Source organism: Mytilus trossulus, chromosome 7, assembly GCF_036588685.1.
Source record: "Mytilus trossulus isolate FHL-02 chromosome 7, PNRI_Mtr1.1.1.hap1, whole genome shotgun sequence".
Taxonomy (NCBI): domain Eukaryota; kingdom Metazoa; phylum Mollusca; class Bivalvia; order Mytilida; family Mytilidae; genus Mytilus; species Mytilus trossulus.
Genome location: NC_086379.1, coordinates 51,313,044 through 51,334,175, shown reverse-complemented (window position 1 = coordinate 51,334,175; position 21,132 = coordinate 51,313,044). Strand labels below are relative to the sequence as shown.

Here is a 21,132-nt window from a genome sequence, read left to right as displayed (position 1 = left end):
CTCATTGTTGAAGGCCGTGCGGTGAGCTATAGTTGTTAATGTCTGTGTCATTTTGAAAGTAAACATATGATACATAAGCTGACATAATCCTCAGTTTGGGGTGGTATTCGTGTTGCTCAGTCTTTAGTTTTCTATTTTATGTTTTGTGTTCTGTTGTTTGTCTGTTTGTCTTTATTTTTAGCCATGGCGTTGTCTGTTTATTTTTCGACTTATTAGTTTGAATGTCCCTCTGGTATATATTGTCTTCATAAAAATAAGGTTATATTTGATTTTTTTTATGAACGTAATGAGTTTAACGTTAATTAATGCATACTATTTGTAGAAATAAACGCAATTCAAAAATATAAAAGGAAAACTAGATCAATTCAAAACCAATTGTTCAAAGAACAATTGAAGGTCTTTCAACTAATAAGGATCTATTTTGATATGAAAATATTAAAATTCAGTTGAAAATGTCAGTTCCTATGGCTTTATGATGTATAAATATGAATTTCGAGCAAAGGTCAAAATCTAGAACGTTCAATTAACCTATGACCTTGACCTCAATTTCAAGGTCATAAACCAAGGATCCCAGATCAAAAGACCATAGTTCGGTATTATGTATGGTTCATGAGTAATATCACTTTACGCATAATTCTAAATATAAGAGAGGCGAAACTCCTATTTATTGTCTAAGCACCCTTGCAACCCAAATTTGTAAGTTACGACATGTCGCAACTAACAATTTAGTAAAAATAATTTGTCAATATCTTATAAGGTTAATGAAAATAAGTCAAAATAAGTCAAAATTTAAAATTAGAATTTGACCTTGACCTTTGACCTTGACCTTATTTCATTTGTTTGGACCAAGGATCTTAAATCAAAAGACCCTAGGTCTCTATCACTTATGGTTTACCAGTTAGAAATGCATATCACTTATATCATATATAAAAGGGGGGATAACTCTCATATGGAGTCTCCGAATAGCTTCGGTCAAAATGAAACAGAAAGAACATCCTGAGGATATAACGAGCAATTTGGAAAAATAAATTTGTCGGTTTCTTATACGGTTGTGAAGATTACGCGATAACAAGAAAAACAGTGTTTGGGGAGATAACTCTTATATTAGAAAGTATTCGGTTTCGCGGTGTCAGTTTCAAAAGCGCATAAACTGTTCGATATCATATTTCATTTATCTAAGCGACATCTTGCGAAACAAAAAAACTGTGAAGGACAAAAAAGTTGGCGGAAGAAAAAAAATAATAATCAGAACAAAACCAATAGGTCTTTCAACCGAAAAGGTTGAAAGACCTAATTAAAGGATTGAGAATAAGAGAAGCAGAATGTATTTATGTTCTAATTCACTTGTTTAAACGAACATAAAGTATTTTCGTGCAAATCGCTAGTTACTTTCTGAAACCTACTTCAAACCCAAACTGTATACTATATCATTCTTCGTATAAAATAAGAAACACATTTGTAATTTTGACCAGCACGGTTACCATGTCATTTTATCAGACATTATATATACAAGCTAAATTATCATTTCACTGGCCACAAAACATTGGATTAACTGAATACAAATAACGTCCACTAAATAAAAAATTTGTTATGGTACACTGGTCTTACAGAATATCTAAAAATAAACAAATATCATAAATAGTACACATCAAATTGATTTCTGAATTACATAACAGTTATACACTACTGTAAATATGTCTACATTGAAGTAATCAACATGGTCATTGCCTAACCACGATAAGTGAAAAAAAAACGTGATCCTTTTCTTATATGCTACCCTCTAAATTCCAACCGGTTCTTACAAAAGATACTACGCGACAAAAATTACCACGCGTAGAGCACATACATAATTAACTCTTTAAGAGTTCATAAATACCATTTATAATATCAAATATTGTATTGAATTAAACCACATAATTCTAGCATTAACATATACTTGTCATTTTATTCCATTAGGAATTTTAAAATTCCAAATCAATACCAAAACCAATTGTACATTAAGCATTTGACCAAATATGCATATTAAATGTTCTGTTTCTGTCTTTGTGTAACTGGTTTATAGCTGTATAATTCGTTTTTTACACGTTTTAGTGTGCAGTATTTTGTAATTTTTTATTTCGGTCCTGTTCCTCATAGAAAGTCATTTAAAAAATGCACATGAAAATATATCGTTATCGACGGTTCAAGTCGTGTCCGAATCTAAACACACCCTAGTAAAATAATGTTGAACTTTTCTATTAGCATAACCTTGAGAAAAGACATCACCCAAAATTGGACCTGATTTTGTATGTGTAACTCATGCACAACTAAAATGTCTTCAGTCCATGTTTGACGGGTCTCTGTGCCAGTACACCCCGGACAAATAAACGTACACACTTCGTTAGAGGAAGCTAGTTACGGTAGATATAGATTTTGGTTGAAAACTGTTGCACAGCAAAATTGCTTACACACACACACACACTACTTTCACGATTCATGAAGTCAAATCTAGTACATGTATAAATAGACAGTTTTGGTTATGATAGTATAAGTGTCATTCTGAGTCATTCATCAAGATGTAATGCAACTGGAAGCAAATTAAGGAAACAGTTTTAAGTAACGAAGTGTTAATTAGATAAAGTACTTACATCTCTTAATTATAAACAAGATGTGACTCCCGAGAGATGACAAAAATGTTATGTTTGACATATTTTATAGAGTTACTAGTAATCAAGGCATAAAACTTTGCAGAGTTGGTATAATCGTTAAAATTTTATGATACAAACTAGCTTGACCTTTTACAACACGACGACGTTACTGTTATGCACAATAAACGAGTTTCGAAACAGTTTTCTAGTCATTCGTGATTGAAGGTATGTATTGCAAAATCCGAAAATATAAAGCCAGTAGTAAGATATATGCATCATAGGTAATATCTTTTTCAATTTTTTTTTTAATAAAATTCTTATTAAAGAAAAATTGCCTGTAAAAATGCTCGCTAAAGGGCTTGTTGTACCTTCATGTACAAGTCATCAGTAGCTTTTATATGACAGTTGTCCATTCGTTTGATATGATTGAGCTTTATTTTGTCATTTGATTAGGGACTTTGCATTTTGAATTTTCCTCTGACTTAAGCTTGTTATTTTACTGGTTTTTCTTTGGTAGCAAGTATTGCACCTCGACAAACCTCTCACTCTGACAAATATCCAATATCCTCTGAAATTAACTATTGATCTTGGAATCAGCTCCTCTAAAATTTGATCGCATCTTTTGAATTCCCACACAGTTAAACGGATCTGCGGGAAAATACATATTCAAACATTTATTGTAATTCGTTAAAAACTATCAGTGTATTACTGAGACACGATTATAATGCAATGTATTTCAATTTCCTAATTCAAAACCTGGCCCGATATGTTTAAGGCAGACCCCAACCAACGGAATACTCTATTATTGACAACACTTCTGTACTACAGATTGTTACTAGATCAAATCAATGAAAAAGATATATACTGCAATCGCTTTATTTGAGCATTCTAATTGCAATGTGTATATTTTAATTTGATATACAGTCACTGAAAATTGTTATCTCCATTTAAGGGTATATGTTTTCCATTTGTTGCTTTGATTGATTTAGTCTAAGGTCTAATTTCATCAGATTTCATGGACTCCCCCCTTTTCAATGAACCGGGAATTTCTGTTAATAGGTTTTTTTCTGCCATTACACTTTACATGATAACTGTAGCCAGGTAATCTAAAAACTTCATATTTCCATTCGTAATTTAACATGTTTAAACTTAATTTCGATTTTTATAGGAAAAGGAAAAAGTTGAAACATAACTCTTGATCGAACATATCAGCACCAATAAATTACCAGAATTTACACAGAAACGATGGTTTAAATGAAACTTCTCATTTTTATGTTGATGCAAATGCTACAAACAGCCCAGCTTCTCTTCTTGGTGCAAGTGCAGAAACGGAAAATACGTCATATCCCATAAATGATCTTCAAAGGGGAAATATATTTGTGGATCATTTGCATGGAATGGAAAGAAATGTGGAAAACAATTATTTCCTTATTGAACCAAGTGAATCGGAAGCAACAATAGACAATAAGTATTCAGAAATAGATAATCCTGTTGTATCTTCTTCCAGTAGGTTGCAACGAAATTCACTCAACCAAAATAATTATTTTGTTCTTGACCCAAATGAAACAAAACGTTCAAACAATGCAAATAACTATAAGGAAATAGAAGAGTCTTCACTAACAACCGTAAAAGAAAAGAAGGAAGCCTCGATATCATACAATGATGACCATTATGCTATTTCAAAAGAAGGAATGTATGATGAAACTAATAATCCACGTCACGTTAACCAAGATGACGTCAATATATACGATCGGTCTCTTGGTGACGCCTATGACAGTATGACATGTATGAGGAATAAAACACTAGACATTACATACGACCATTTACCACAACCAAACAATGATAATAATAGAATAATTAGTTGATGTAATAACACTTTGTAGGGTGACTGTATGCACAATTTTGTTTTTTTGTATCGAAAAGAAGGTTAACACAAATTATATTCACGAGGTACCAGAAGACAAGTTATAGATTTAGAAATAAGATGTAGTTTGATTGCTAATGAGAAAACAAACCGTTAAATCATTTAACCCGGAATCACCCATATATGAACAATTACAGGTCATCGTTAATAATCTGCAAACCTCATTCTATAAAGAAATACATTAAAGCTTCCAGGATGAAGGAAATCTATTGGTCATGACATTTTGTCAGTTTCCGTATACAATCATCACCATCTATTTTAGAATAAATTAAATTTGACAAATTTTCCGGTTTCCTTTTTGAGAATTTAATGATAATATAGTTATCAAATGTACCAGGATTATAATTAAATACACCAGACGCGCGTTTCGTCTAAATAAGACTCATTAGTGACGCTCATATCAAAAAATTTATAACGCCAAACTAGTACTAAGTTGAAGAGCATTGGGGATCCAAAATTCCAAAAAATTTACGGTTTAGGTAATCGATGCATAGGATAAGAAAATCATTAGTTTTCGAAAAATTTAAAGTTTTGTCAACAGGAAATTTAAAAAAAAAAAAAACATTTTGATATTGATATTCATCTCAACACCGAAGTGTTGACTACTGGGCTGGTGATACCCTCGGGGACGAAACGTCCACCAGCAGTGGCATTGACCCAGTGGTAAAATCTTTGTTTTTGTTTGAAAGTACTAAGATCTAGTCGGAATTTATTTCCCGTTTATTTATACAATCAGTGATGTTGCATATTGTGATAAAAGATACTAGTTAAAGTCTATCATATATAACACAAATATTGTAATTTCTCAATTTTCATTGATTAAAAAAAACACTATGATTTTATCCCAAAATCATCTATTTCCGCCACTATTAACTTGGAAGACCGATATATGATGATATCATGGACACTAACCCATAAGAGTAGAGTGTTTGTTCGTAGTTTTATTTTTTAAACGTTTCCTAAATAGACTGACTGGACTATTACCACCAATCGCCGATTTTAAAGAAATGTTTTTTCGGGGATAAATATTAAACCAAAATGATTAAACAATACACTTTTGACACACGTATATTACTCGCCTGTTTGTAATATTGATGGAACATTTAAAAATAAGGGATGAATAAATGATGGCAACAGCAGTAAACCGCTGTGAGATATAAAAACAATTCAGAAAGCCAACCAAAACCTTGAAAAAAGGGTTCGCCAAATAGAATAATGTACATAGGTAAATGAAAATAGTTTTGTTGTAAGGTATTCTGCAGTATAGTGATGTTGGTTTAGTTAAACGGTATGTTCCTGTCTAATCTGAATTTGTTTTCAAATTTCCCAAAACAGTCATGCTGCCTTCTATAATTCATGATTAGTTTTATAATCATAATAAAAACTAGGAGCAGGCAATACTTTGCCTTTACTCTTAAATGTCAGGTGCTCAATGACACGCTGCAAATTCTTCATTTAGAGTATAACGACTTTAACAAAAGAAAATAACGGCCCCACACACTTAAATGTTCACATATTTTGAGATATATTCAAGTGGTCAAATAAGTTTGAAATAAAAAAAAATAATGTCAAAATAATTCTTATTGTCGGAAATCACATATGGTTGAATAGTTCTAATTGACTATTTATTAAATTGATTACCGTTACTGTTGTTATTTTTCTGTCTGTGTTTAGCTTTGGATTACAAATAAAACATGAGAAAGCACAATGAAATATGTACATAGTAATAATGTAGTACGATGTATTTCGTGTTAATTTCTTTGCAAATTAAAAAGGCAACGATTGCCGAAAATTTTTGCTGTTCTTCCTTAATGAAATCAATATAATAGATATAGGAAGATTTGGTGTAAGTACCAATGAGACAACTCTCCATCCCCGAAACAATTATAAAAGTAAATCTTTATACATGTAGGTCAAGGAACGGCCTTTAACACTGAGCCTTGGCTCACAGCGAACATCAAGCTATAAAGGGCACCAAAAATTACCAGTGTAAAACCTTAACTTTAGCAAAAGAATATAACATTTTGACCGATGATGCATTCTATCCTTTCCCAATATCGATTTGTTATGCAATAGAAAAATTCAGAGAATTTGAAACGACATTTGCACGCAAGCAATGAGGAGGAAATGAATAGTGCGGCATGCATTAAAACTGCAGAAATTAAACAAACTAAAATATCATTAAATAAATGTTGTTGAGATTGTTGGTACATTTTCATAAACGAATTCTTGGAAATATATAAACCTGATAATCTTCGCCAAAAAAATATTCCTCAGTATTAGTACAATAACCATACACAAGTTTTATGATATGTCTAGGTTGCCTTAACAAAACAGGTTAACTGAAACTAACAAATATGTTAAAAAACGGAATATCAACATCAAAACTACATTTGACAATGCAGTCATACGAGACAAAATTAAAAGAAGAGGCTGGTATACGGAAACAGTTGACTTGTACACATACTGTACACAAAGTATTAATTTTCTGATTTAGAAGTGCGAAGATATATTTTATATTTCATTTGAAAAATCAATGACAATAGTATATGTTTACATATAATTATCCACAATTAATAATAAGGAAGGAAACAGGCGGTATTAAGTAGTACACAAAACAGCGTATATATTAATACTTCTTTGAAAGTTTAGACAGGATGAAAAGTCACTATGCCGAATATATTTTAATTTTTACGTTCTTGGTTCCTCAGGTTTGGACAGGTAAGGAATTTTTAAAGTGTTTAAAATTATAGAAATTTGGGCAATGTTGGATTAAATTAAAACAAATGCTATTTAATTATATTTGCAAACATAAATCTGTTCACTTCCTTGTATTCAGTTACACAAAAGAAATCTCGTTATAGGGTTTACATATTTTTGCGCATATCTGAATTTTACAATAGTTTTTTGTTTATTCTTGAGGTCATGTACTATCTGTATTTGAGCTTTCTATGTTTTACTTATTGTCACTTCTAAAATTTGAGCAATCTGAATACTTTTCTTCTGTATTATATAGGTTTACATTTTAGTAAACAGAGAGATTGCTGTAATCTTTTTAATAGGATTTTTTTAATTAAAAATGGATGAATGTAATGGTATTTTGACGCCAAGTGCACGCAGTTGATGCATAAAAGAATGATCGCATACGAATGAGATACTCTGTTTTACCAAAATGCATGCGCATTTCTAGTTTTTTATAACGTTTATAAAGTCCCTTTCCGATGGAATACATCTATCCTGTAACGCCGGCACTCGGGGTTTTACCACTTTACCACCGATGCATTAATTGGTAACTAGTATTATTAAAACACGATAAGGTACCAAGAATAAGAGTGATTATAGCATATTATCAATAATAAAACATTCAGTTAGAATCTCGAAGATATTTCTAAATTTCAATTTTAGAATATTCTTATATATGTGGAAAGAAGTCGTCAAACCTTAAATGTAACCAGAACGAAACAGTTGACATAAATTATGTGAATTTTCGTTTGTGGAGGAATGGATGTCCTACTGCTGAAGATACTAGTTGCAGAAATCAGACACGATTGATAAAAGAGAAATGCAGTACCAGGCAAAACTGTTCTTTGGGCGAAAGTGACTTCAATTCGTGTAACAAGCAACCTAGACGTGTGTTTGTGGAATTATACTGCATAAAGAAAAGTAAGCACGTCATTCCCTAGTAAAACATAACATAAAGGTGTAGATACAGTCGCACTATATTGAAAAACTGAAAGAAACGAATTAGAATATTGATGATTTCTATATTCGGAATTGTGAACGTATTTTCCCTTTCGACAGAAATACATACGTTTTTCGTTTTAAAAGATAAACGCAAACTGTTTTCTATAAAATTATTTGTAATTTCTGTTTTATATATTAAGTATCTTATAAGTTTCCGCCTTTTTCATTTTATAGAAATCACTCATGTTTATCAAATACTCATGAATGTAGAAAAAACCCGCAATGTTTTCCTCTATATTTATTGATTATAAAAACATGCAATGACGACTTTTTAATGAAAATTGGTACAAATAATCTTCATACGTAATCAAACCAAATGTCTTTTTTTTTAAAAGAAGGGTCTGTGTTCTCGTTTTCAAGTAACAAAGTGCAAATTTGGTAATCTATGAATTAGTACATGGATAGTATACTTTACCTCATTTTCCAGTGCAGCCCAAGTTCAAAATAATATGATCGAGTTTTTCAACCTAAAGAATTACTTTTAGCCAAAATGTTTCTCCTTTTGTTTTAACTATCTTTCTCTTATAGATATAAAAATCAAAAAAAGATCGACATCAGATGAGGGTATCTTGATTTTTAATATGATATAGACATATTGTCTGCATAAAGACTGGCATTATATGTTATAAGGTACTGCGGGTCAGTCAGTGTGGACTAAATCAAATGGTATTCAACCATCAATAATAGCTCTCAACAGTTGATAACAAAAGTTCAATCATTTGCAGTATCAGTTACAATGATAAATTTCAAACAATTACAGAAAGGATTCAAGTGATTGTGGCAATTGTTCAAAATATGCCAAACTGGATCTTATACGAAGTGGTATCCGGTCTTCCACATTGTTTCAATCAAGAACCCAAATTTATTTTGTTAAATCTATTTTAGTAACAATAACTTTGATCTTTCGACCTATAAACATGAAATTTTAAAATACGTACCCTTTTCACTTAGTCATCTCCATACAAACGAGGAGCTGTGGTAATATTGCGACATGATTATGGCATACCACTCAGACAGCTATCAACCTAAAAAAAAATATAGGTCATCGTGAGACATTCAAAAAGTTGCAAAAACTCATATCGTATAGTCAGCTATGTTAAGCTCCGACATGAAAAACTGGAAAATCAACGACATTATCCAGAAAAAAAAATTAAACAAACAAAAATTTGACAGGAAGGAACTCACGGAAACTACTAAATGAGAGGTTTCTAACCTGATATAATGTGTCGGAATGATCCACGTTATTTGGCGTTCATCCTCCAACCTTTCTCGAAGAAGAGGTGCATAAATTACAACGCACGATCAGTTAGATTTAAACATCGTACTCCAAACAATAAAGGGTAACTGAGGTTACCATTCGGAAAACATTTTCCCAAATATATCTATTGATGGTAATAGAGACTGTGAACTTTTACCTATATATAGCTATTGACCTCAAAATCAAATGCAAAAAGCTTTTTCTATTTTCCTATATAGTTATTATATCCGCAAAGGTTTCATTAAAAAAAAGTAAGGAGAACTCTGGTTATCGTCGAGAAACAGTTAGTTTCAAGCACATGGACGGATTAAGTACCAACTGGACTACCGAATTTTCGAAAAGACGGACAAAGCGATTACTACATGTTCTCGAAAAAAGCTATACCCTTCACAATAATATTCCACATTTAGATTGAAAGGATTATACATTATAATTATAATTAAAAAAAAAATATTTTACACATAAACTAACGACAACTACTGCATTACAGGCTCCTGAATATCTGGTTTAATAGATTCAAAGATACTTGTTCATATACCTGTTGTCTTCCCTCGTTTGTTTGTGCTTTATCTTCTCGGGTTGATTAGCTCACCAACGTTTGTATGAGGCTTTGAATTTTCAAATTGTTTTGTCTTAAGCATCACTGTAAAGAAATATTGTCGAAATGGGCACCTGGTGCAGTAAAATTATAACGTGTGTGTTATCAAAAAATGTTGTAAATTTATTGTGTATCAAATTCCCTGCTTTCCACAAAAATAGTAATTCTTTGTATATGATATTTTTACACTGAAGGACGGTGGTTTGATAGGCAGTATACCAAAACAGTTGAAGTGTGCGGTTCGTTGTCTGTAATACATTGCGATGGTAAGGATGTGATTAGCGGATCTGTTTTCTGGTTGTATAAGATTGAAGCTACATGCGAAGACGTAAAAGAAATCAGCAACTGCATAGCGAAAATTCTACATTTGTGTGTTGGCTATCGTAGTTGTGACCTCATAAATGTTAATACGGATTGTTTTTATTTAACTTTGAGGGCACCAATAACTTACAGCTGCAACGGAGGTAAAAACTAAATATTATATTAAATAAAATTGCATATTTTTTACTGATGTTATGTAAATTCATTATCTTATTTTACCATGAAAGCGATACATTTAAATAGACTTGCTATTTTCTTTATTGAAAATAGCAAACATGAATAGTGATAAATTCGCAAAACATTGCCTCACTCATTTTGGGTGGCAGTATTAAAATATCTTCTACAGAAATAATTGTGATTGTAATATTTCAATGTAAAGGGAAAGGTTTGTTTATTATTCAAACTAAAGGGTAATGTATATTTGATTTTAACTAAATTTTTCATTTTCATTTTCTACCAAAAGGTAGAAGGTCACATTGATCTATTATATATGATAAGTACCTATTAAATAAAAAGTGAAGTAGTTCTTGAAAAGACGACATTGAATTATACTCTTATAATTACACGCATCTTATTGACATTCATACAAAATTTCTGGCCCGATTTATGGCTATTGTAAGGCCTTCTTACTTTTCTATTTGTAAGGATAAGACCAGAGAAATTTGCAATATTTACCAATCTGCTAGTGTGAAACTACGTCATTAACAAATTGCAATGTTTCATTGAACGATGGCATATTGTGGATCATCTAAGATCATTCCATGTTTTGTGTACGTCGTTTGTACGGCTCAATCTGTCGATTGACTTTTTGATCTTTTTTGAACGATATCTCTTTGACTTTTGATTATGGACTGTCCCTTATCTATGGCAAGCCGTTCTCGTCAAAAATTTACACACTGAGAATTAAAACAAAGCACAGTGAGATTTAAAAATTTCAAAACACACACTGAGATTTCATAAACATGATAAAGACGCACTGAGATTACAAAAATGAAAAACACACACGCATATTAATCTCAGTGTGTATTTTTGAATTAACAGTGTGTGTTTTTTTATTTTTTTTAAATCTCAGTGTGTTATTTTAGGTTATTAAATGTCAGTGTGTAATTTTTCGAAAAAAGGGTTTAAACATAGTTTTGTCGTCTTATATATCTAATCTTATAGTCATGATGAAATTTCTGAGAGCATTTCGCGCAACTCAACCTAAAATGTTTTTTGCAATATATTAAATAGAATTTGAAGATGATTTTAATTTTATTTGATCCTTTAAAATAATATTTTGATATATTACCAACACACGTTATTTGTATTTCTCACGTCATATTTATTGTGATATCACAGTTTGCTCTACGTTGAAAATTCTTCTTTAACAAAAGGAACTGGTTCACCTACAACAACAGTAAACTATGCTGGAAATAATAGTTATTTTGATAAAGAAGACGTGTCACCAAGTACAATTGTTTTTGATATGATAAAACCGCCAAATACAGGTAATAACGAATTGTAATAAAAGAGCGTTACCTGTCCATCTTTTTCATTATGGTCGAAAAATAATCGTGACTCTAAATAATTTTTCGGATTTAAAGTTTTAAGTTTGTTTACTTATCTTGACACGAATAAACGAAAAAACAACTTTTGCAAGCTTTAAGCATAATATTTATTTCCCGCGTTTAAGTGATATTTCTCCAATTATACCAATTCAAACAGATTGCAATAAAGATAAGCTAAAAATCAAAGCCATAAATTGTGTTGGTATCTAGCCATACTACATGTATATGAAATTTTAACATTTCCATTGACTTTCCGTGTTGTAAATAATCAAAGAAATGTACATATAGAATTAATAGCAGGCCTTTATCTAACGGAACTTCGGTGCTTAATTCATCGTCTGAACAAATCAAGACCACTAGCTTAGTTAATTGAAAAATGCTCAGTACTGTTCGCCAAAAAAAATCAACAACAACAATAAAACAAATTACTTCAATCACATTTTATTATCTATATTTTCATATTTCAGGCGAAATTGAATTTGTTTTGGATGTAGATTCAGATTTCAGACTGTTGATGATAAACAAGAAACGAAACACAACCTACTCTCTTTGTGCAAACAAATGGAAAAATGAGTATGCTAGGTTTGTTTGTCGCCATTTAAATATATCTGATGACGGGATTGCCGGTGATATTCGAAGGAGTACAAAACTATCGCGAATAGGCTACGGAGTTGACTGTCCTGTTGATATTACGGATTTGTTTGAATGCAGGCCAGACAATACCAATGATTCACGAGAGATCTGTGACTCTATCGGAGATGCAACTGTTAAGTGTTACAGTAAGTTCCCAGTAGCATAGGTAAACTGATATCGATATAAGCCTGTTTTTGAATGCTTTTTAAGTTAAACAGCATAAGCAGCCGAAATCTGTTTCTTCGAATCGGTCATATTTGTAGTTTATACTTTTAAATGCAGAAGGTGCTTTTTTTATGTTCTAAAAACAATGGAATGCTATACGAATATAGAATTAATACATGCCAGGAACTTTAGTATAACAAATGAATGACCTTACTTTTTTCCTTGTATTCCTTGTAAGCAACAAAAAAAACCTGCAGTCACTTAAAAAGTATCACAAAAAATAAGAAAAATTTGTAAGTGGCATAATTCATAAAGCTCAAAACTTTTATTTCAGATCACTCAGAAAATCATTTTTCGGATAAAACAGGTAATCGGCTTTTAAACTTTTTAAGGAGGCTTGCGGGTACAAACATTTCAGCAAAAAATTAAACATTTGTTTTTTCAGAACAAAATTTATTTATTACACTATTAGTTATTACTTTAAGATGTGATACAAAAATTATCCAAAAAATCGATTCAGTTTTGCCCCAGATGACTTTTGAAATGTTTATATCATTGAAAAAGCTCCAAATTATCTCCCTTTGATGCAAAAGTGCTATTTTTTGGCATTATAATTGAAATATCTTTTTTTACTCATCGGTGACCTATATTTTTTATTATTGTTTTCAAATAAGCTATACATAAACTAAATAATTGTAAAATTTAAGCGATTTCTGGAATTAAGTACTTTTTTAATTTTGATTTTACCTAGTTTTCTCCTATATGTTCAACAGAATAAAGTACCTTTACAAAAATGTATGCTTCTTTCAAAGGCAGATTGTGAGCGTAAATGATCGATGACCCCTCTTTTTTATTTTTTTTTTTCTATCAGGTATAAGATAAAGTTCATTTATAGAAAAAAGTAGCGAAATCTAATATTAAATAGAAAAAATGTTTTACACTCGCGAGCCCCCTTAAAAAGTAAAAAAAACTCGCATATAAGAAACTAATAACGCGTAAATTAATAGCAAATGATACTATACAGAGAATTTCCATATCGTCCCAAGTATCAGCCGTGACGTTTATCGATGGCTGATATGGGTCAATGTATGATACCCTTGCCGATATTGAAAAGGACATGTAAAAATATTTTAATCGTATACTACCATGTACGAAAGTACATAGGCTGATAACCCAATATCAGCCCGACCGCATAACTATACGATGGGCTGTTATGGGTTATCATACTGGGTGTGAATTGCTAGATTACTTTCGTTCGTTACATATAAGCAAAAACTTATCATGTTAATGCTAGGATTATTTATTTGTTTTCTTATGTTGTGGGAAAGTTCGATTTTTTTCTACAATAATTTATACCGTCATTAAGTCTGTAATTTGAAATTTTCTCTATATAACGTAAACTAAATTATTCGTTTGCCGACATGAAATACTCATCGATAAAGTAAAATAAGTAATTCGAACAAAAATCAAAGGCTTGAGTTTTCACACTTGGTCAAAGGCAAAGAAAAGTCTCTATTTTTTCATGTAGTGACTTTTTGTAGGTTTTTTGTCGCATGTTGACTGGACAGCATTTTTCTGATTATATTTCCTTGTATTTAAGTTTTTCGTAGTAAATATTTTGTAATATTTCCCCTCATTTTCACTTACTTAATGTGTATTTTTTTATACATGTATGATATCACAATAACAGTATTTTATCAATTTTTACCCTCTTTTATTATTTTTCCACGTGAAAGTATTTATAAAAAAGGGAACTGTTACCACAGCGCCTGTGTTTTTCCCATGGTGTTGTTTTTTTTCTCTCGCTTATTAAGTTGGATATCTTTGGTATCTCTTCAGCCTCTTTTCATAATTTCACTATAACCTAAACAAAAGAAGCAAATCTTATTTCAATGTTTGGTGTCATGGGAACCGAAAGATATATATATGTATATATAAATCAGTCTCATTCCGTTATGCATATTTATTTCTACACAGGGGAAGTAGTTCTGTAAGTGTTCATGACACATTTATCATTTAATTGGAATGATAAATTATATATAGATATATATTTTACGTACTAAATAATTGTGTAAAGTCTTCCTTTCTCTTAAAAACTAAACATCAAGTTTTCCCGACTTTTGTAAGTGTTTGAGTGAGTCGACCGAGTAAACAAATCAATAAACTCTACCTGAATAACCATTTTGGTTGGTACTGCTATTGGACGATTAGGATCCAAGGCAACTAACTATCCTTTGAGAAACTAAATGTTTATGGTAATTTTTTTTTCATTTTTAGTTCGTTTCCAAAAATCCTTTCAATCCAAAAAACTTTAATATACGATCAACAGCTTCAGTTTGATATGCTGCAAGATTTTAACAATAATTTTACATATTTCTGAGCCCGTAACCACAACAAATGCATAAATACATACCTCCCCAATCATATTTTTTTTTAACATACTTTGAGTATTTAAAGTAGAGGCTCTAAAATGCCTGTGTCGCTCACCTTATTCTATGTGCATATTCAACAACGGACACTCTACAACGTTGATGACAAGAGTAGAATTCATAAGAAAAATCTGTTTTGTTGATCTGGAATAACTGATCATTTAGTCTGTTTTACTCTGTTTTCTTAAGTTTTGGCTTTAAACACCAAAGAGGGTACAAAGTCTTTATGTAATAATAGTAATAATAATATCTTTATTTAAAGAGAGTAACTCATTTGGATTAAACCAATTTAAGGGTCTGGACAATTCCTTTTATAAAAGTGACAGCCTACAACTTTTATCAGCGAAATGAAACTTGTAATTATGCTGCGTTCACACGTTACTCGAATTCGATCCGCATTTACTAATTCGAATTAGATTCGCATTACCTATTTCGAACTAGATTCGCATTAACTATTTCGAATAAGATTCGCATTAACTATTTCGAATTAAATTCGCATTAACAATTTCGAATCTAATTCGCATTAACTATTTCGAATTAAATTCGCATTAACTATTTCGAATCTAATTCGCATTAACTTTTTCGAATTATATTCGCACTAACTACTTTGAATTAGATTCGCATTAACATATTCGAATTATAGTAATTCGCGTTTTACGTCCGAACGTAAATTCAAATTCAAATTGCAATGCGCGTCAAATTTGTTTTAATTGTCCAAAATTTAACTTTTAATTCGTATCAACAAAATGGATTTCTACTGCGAATTGGTTAATGCGGCGATTTTTATCCATTATCTTGAAAACACATTAAATTACAAAAATGATCAGCATGACAAGTTCTACAAATAAATTTTTATATTTTCGAAATCGTTAGCCTACTCCTTATGAGAGTTAATGCCCTTTGATTATGTTTTTTACAATATCTATTTTTATTGCCTTATTCAAAAAGAAATATAATGTCTATAAAGATAAATTGACATTTAATCAAGCAAAAATTATCAGTAGGTCAGGACAAAATACAAATAAGACAACATAGAGGAAATCGTCCAATTTACTATTGCATACGTACATTAAATTCGAATTGAATTCGCTAATCGCGATCACATGCTCTTCCTTTCAATTCGAATTACCGCGATAGTCAGCTTTAAAAGTTCCCGAAATCACAATGTAAAACAATTCAAACGAGAAAAATGAAGGCCTAATTCATGTACAAAAAATTAACTAAAACAAATATGTGACACATAAACAACCACCAACCACTGAATTACAGGCTCCTGACTTGGGACAGGCACATACATAGAGAAGGTGGTGGGGTATAACATGTTAGCAGGATCACAGCCCACCCCTAACCCGGGACAGTGGTATAACAGAACAATATAAGAACTATAAAAATCGGTTGAAAAAGGCTTAACTCATCAGATGGATAAAATACAAAAACTACAAATACAAGTAGACGTGACCGCTGACAGATCTATCATACAGCTGATTTTGATTGCCCTTCACTGGAACTGATTGTAACAGTCTCATTTTAGATTTTTAGTTCTGTTACAAATTATTTAGAAGTTTAATAGGTAAGAATAAATCTTAAATATAGGTCAACTCTATTAGATTACGAAATTGTTACTATCACAAAACGATCAAATCTGTGACGCATATAATCAGTAGAGTTCAAACAATTCATAATGGTGTCACCAAATATATTTCAAGATATGTAACCGTTAGGAGTCCTTTGTTAATAGTTTCATAACAAGCAGTTATCATGATTGAAAACACAAATTATATCAAGGGGAAAAAGGGAGTGTACATTTATATACCACATCAGCAGGTGCTTTATATCTAGGGAAGGTACACGATGAGAATACCAACAGTATCTCTTTTGTCGCTAATCTTATTTATAAAGGATAAACTGAAAATCTTATTTTAAGTTTAAAAGCTTATATCCATATATAGAATGAATTTGAGAAAATTTCCTTCAGCAATAAAGGAGACATTTCATTCCACACTTTTATAAAAAAAAATGTTAAGTAAGCAGTAAAATACACTACCCGATTAAACACGGCATATAATGAATGGTTAAATAATTCTCAACACTTTCCAGTAACGCAGTATCAACTGAATTTACTTAATATATATAAAAAAAATGTGGTTTGATTGCCAAATGACAAATCTCCTCTAAAGACCAATTGGCACATAATTAACAACTATAGGTCACCATGCAACCGTCAACAATGTGTATAACCCAATCTGCATAGTCAGTTATGAAAAGCCCCGAAATGACAAATGTGAACAACTCATTCAAACGATAAAACTAAGGGCCTGATTTATGTACTAAAAATGAACGTAAAACAAATATGATATACAGCAACAAACGACAATTACTGATTCATAGGCTCTTGACTTCGAACAGGCGCATACAGAATGTGGTGAGATTAAACTAGTTTGAAGACGCACACTTTCCCCCTAAACTGGAACAGTAGTGTAACAGTGCAACATAAAAACAAACTATAAAATGCAGATAAAGTGGGCTTAACTCATCAGATAAATACAATGCAGAAATACATCTAACAAAAAAGAGTGGACGTGGTTTCTATACTCTGTAAAATTGTTGTCTTTGTAATATTTTTGTGTTGAAGCATGTTAATGCATTAGAATAAACAGATAGCAATGTGCTTTGTCATATTTTCCCCCAGTATACTAGTATATAAAAATACTATTGTGTAAGAATTCATTTATGTATTCTAAAACTTTAAAATGCTACACCAATCTTTTAAAAAATCAATTCGTTTCATTTAGTTCTTAAACACACTCAAGAATAATAAGAATAAGATATGATAAAATCAATAATATATATATTGCAGATTGACTGTTTTACAAACATTTTTTGGCTTGACGCAAAGATCTAAGTAATTCATCCATATTCAGGACTTACGCAAATAAATAGTAAATCATTTTTGATATCTAAACATGTTGACAACCAGAGCGAATGTCTGAATATTTTGACTATCAGTGACAAAAATATTATTTTCTAATATGAATCAGAAGTTATGCACTTCATCAAATATAATTCAAAGTCCTCAAAAATTTTTAGCAAGATTTCTTTAGCACTCAAAGAGGTTGTGTTTTTCCATTAACGAGGAATTGTTTTGTATATTTTAGATTTGTGTATCAAAAGTATAGCTGGAGGCGCTTCACTCTTTGCAATTATTATTATTTTTCTGTTAGTCATGTAAGTTTTGAAATGATATAATAAGGATATATGAACTACAAGAAGGAACTTATACTTTTGTACTGGGAGATGGTAGCTCATCAAAATTTTATGGAATATCTATCAAAATGAATTACAATTTCATGACAAAAGAATAAATAAAAAAGAAAGAAAGAAAGGGGTATCTTAGTATTCCTCAAGCGCCTGTGAGTAGTACAGGCAGAGAGTAGACATACACACTTCAAAGATAGATGTTGAAATGCTGATGCAAGAGGATATGATATTATGCTAATGCACAACTTCACTTGAAACTTCTTTCCATTTTCACTCATTTTTTTAAACATTGAATAATTCAATTTTGATACTCTATTCAATGTTGTCACAATAAATCCTTTCTATATGATAGATAAAAGTTGGTATCAAACTAGTTTACAAATACTTTTATTATTCAAACCGTGATGCGCAAACACGTGAATAATCTCAATGGCAAACTAGAGATACATTCAACTGTAAATTCATTTCAGGTGGTACGTAACACTACAGGGAGATAACTCTGTAGAAATCAGCTGAACGTTTTTATCACATTTTATTCCTAAGGAAATATCAACCTTCTCAATGATCAAAATCAGTGTTTGTCAAACTGCGATATAGCCAATGACATTTTTCTGATCAAGTATGTGGTTCAATTTTTTTGGAAATAATAATATTATTGTCAAACGGTAATAGTAAATACTGGGTCAACATTTTATGAAAATTGTACTTGCCAAATAAGTATACCTTAAGGTTTTTGGTACCACCTTAAAGTTGGTATTGTAAAGTAATGTGACTATGAGGTTGTCGATTGCTTCCATTTGCATTAATTCACAGATATGTAGTATTTTTTCAGTATCTATATCCAGAGAAGAAAATTGATAAAAGCTTCCTACACAACATTGACAGTTCGACGAGATGAAAACAACTACAACGAAATACCACATCAAATGTCAGACCACATGGCAGAACATTACTATGAGGAATCGCCATTATCGGTAATACCTACTTCAGAAGGTCAATCCGCAGCACATCAGAAAATAAATCAAATACAACACGTTGATACATCCGGATGTCTTATCCCTTCTGACATAATGGAGACTGGCGGAGACCATTATCAATCAATCGCAAACTGAATGGGAAAACGTTGCAACATATTTTTTGTAAATTCAGATTTCGAATATAATAATCATCATGTATTTCAGTTTGTTTATATATGTTGTCATAATTTATTATTTATGTAAGGCCGTGTTCACATTGACATAAATTCGGTGTTGTGTTAGTGTTACTCATACGTAAACTAAACACAATTGCGTTCCCATTGATGAAACTCAATGTTTACATGTAGTTTAAATCATGTTTTATCTACACACAGTCGATAGTCAATGTAGGCCTTGTGTAGGTTAAATGTACACAAAACTAGGCATTTAGGACATTAGTTTTTCCGTGTATATATTTAAGGAGGAAACTATTTTAGAGTAAAATTGATATTTTTGATAATAATTAGTATAGTTCTTTACAGAAATTATTGTCTAAATTTTACAGATTTTTTTGTTAAAAAAATTAACGTACTTTATTAACCCCTGATCAAGACTCAAAGCAGCATCATTGCCGAACCCATAAGGCAGCAACCAATTGATTTTCGGGGGGGGGGGGGGGGGGGAGGGTATTATAGTTGAGAGTATATAACATAAAGGCAAGGGGGTTGGATGGTGAGCTACGGATTTTGTTTTGGAAACCAAAAATGTTTCCAGTTTTTGGCCCTGAAATTTTTTTGTTTGTTTCACCCTCAGCTGCCACTATATATCATGCTAAAATTGATTTCGACTTGTCACCAAAATTTGTCCTGAAAAAAAAACCAATAGCACACGCCCCCCCCCCCTACCCCCTACCCCCCCTCCTCCTCCCCTCCCCAAAAATTAAGTAAATAGTTGCTGCCTAATTCATTTGAAAAGGTCTTCCCGAATCGACTTGACGTACACAGAAATATTCGCCACTGGTCTTTTACTGGTCTTTTACTCAAACAACGATTCACGCATAAATGCATGACTTAAAAAAAGTGTGAGGTAAATGATATGTTTGTCAGATCCGTTAAATAACACTTACAATAAATTAAAAAAACGTTACCCTATTCCTTTACCAAATACTCCTTGGAGAAGAAATGCCATTTGAAACAAACAGAAAAGATAAAAATGTAGTGATCCCTAATATCTCAATCCTTTTTTTTTTTCTTCGGCTGTAAGCACGCTGATGCAGCTAACGTTTTCTAATGCGTAATCGAGACATCTCTAGTGTATTCAAACTACTACAAATAATAAAAATGGCTTTCATAAAGTAGCAACCACTTAACTTAAAAAAAGGGGGAGGGTTATTTTTTTTTATCGGAGTCAGATTTTTTTTATCGCCCGTACGTTTTTATTCCTTTTTTTTCGATGCTGGTGATCAAATACTTTTTTTTCAATATTTAACACTTTAATGTATGGGGAAACTCTTGATTCAGAATAAAAAAAAATATCATCTGTAAGACCATTTTTTTTATCAAATTTGGGATTGGAATATTTCCATTTCCACCTCCAACCCGCTTTTGAAGACAAATGGTTGTCCCCTTACCGCTAGAAAAATTGTCCAAAAATTTTGAATTCAGTTCTA

General features: G+C 31.4%; 1 protein-coding gene across 1 annotated transcript; it reads left to right on the top strand.

Moving 5' to 3' along the window:
• The first annotated feature begins 7,166 nt into the window (after positions 1–7,166).
• LOC134726504 (uncharacterized) lies at positions 7,167–19,719 on the top strand. Its single transcript, XM_063590910.1, has 7 exons — positions 7,167–7,272; positions 7,957–8,214; positions 10,346–10,615; positions 11,849–11,962; positions 12,490–12,801; positions 18,405–18,474; positions 19,340–19,719. Exons 1-7 carry the CDS (start codon positions 7,209–7,211, stop codon positions 19,617–19,619), a joined length of 1,368 nt encoding a protein of 455 aa, XP_063446980.1. The 5' UTR covers positions 7,167–7,208; the 3' UTR covers positions 19,620–19,719.
• The last annotated feature ends 1,413 nt before the right edge of the window (positions 19,720–21,132 follow it).

What these genes read in the sequence shown, in the direction of transcription:
- LOC134726504 (XM_063590910.1), top strand. Translation starts at nt 7,209, where the DNA reads ATGAAAAGTCACTATGCCGAATATATTTTAATTTTTACGTTCTTGGTT. An exon ending in AACTTACAGCTGCAACGGAG is followed by an intron (nt 10,616 to 11,848) that starts GTAAAAACTAAA and finishes CTTTAACAAAAG; the next exon opens with GAACTGGTTCACCTACAACA. An exon ending in ATTATTTTTCTGTTAGTCAT is followed by an intron (nt 18,475 to 19,339) that starts GTAAGTTTTGAA and finishes GTATTTTTTCAG; the next exon opens with TATCTATATCCAGAGAAGAA.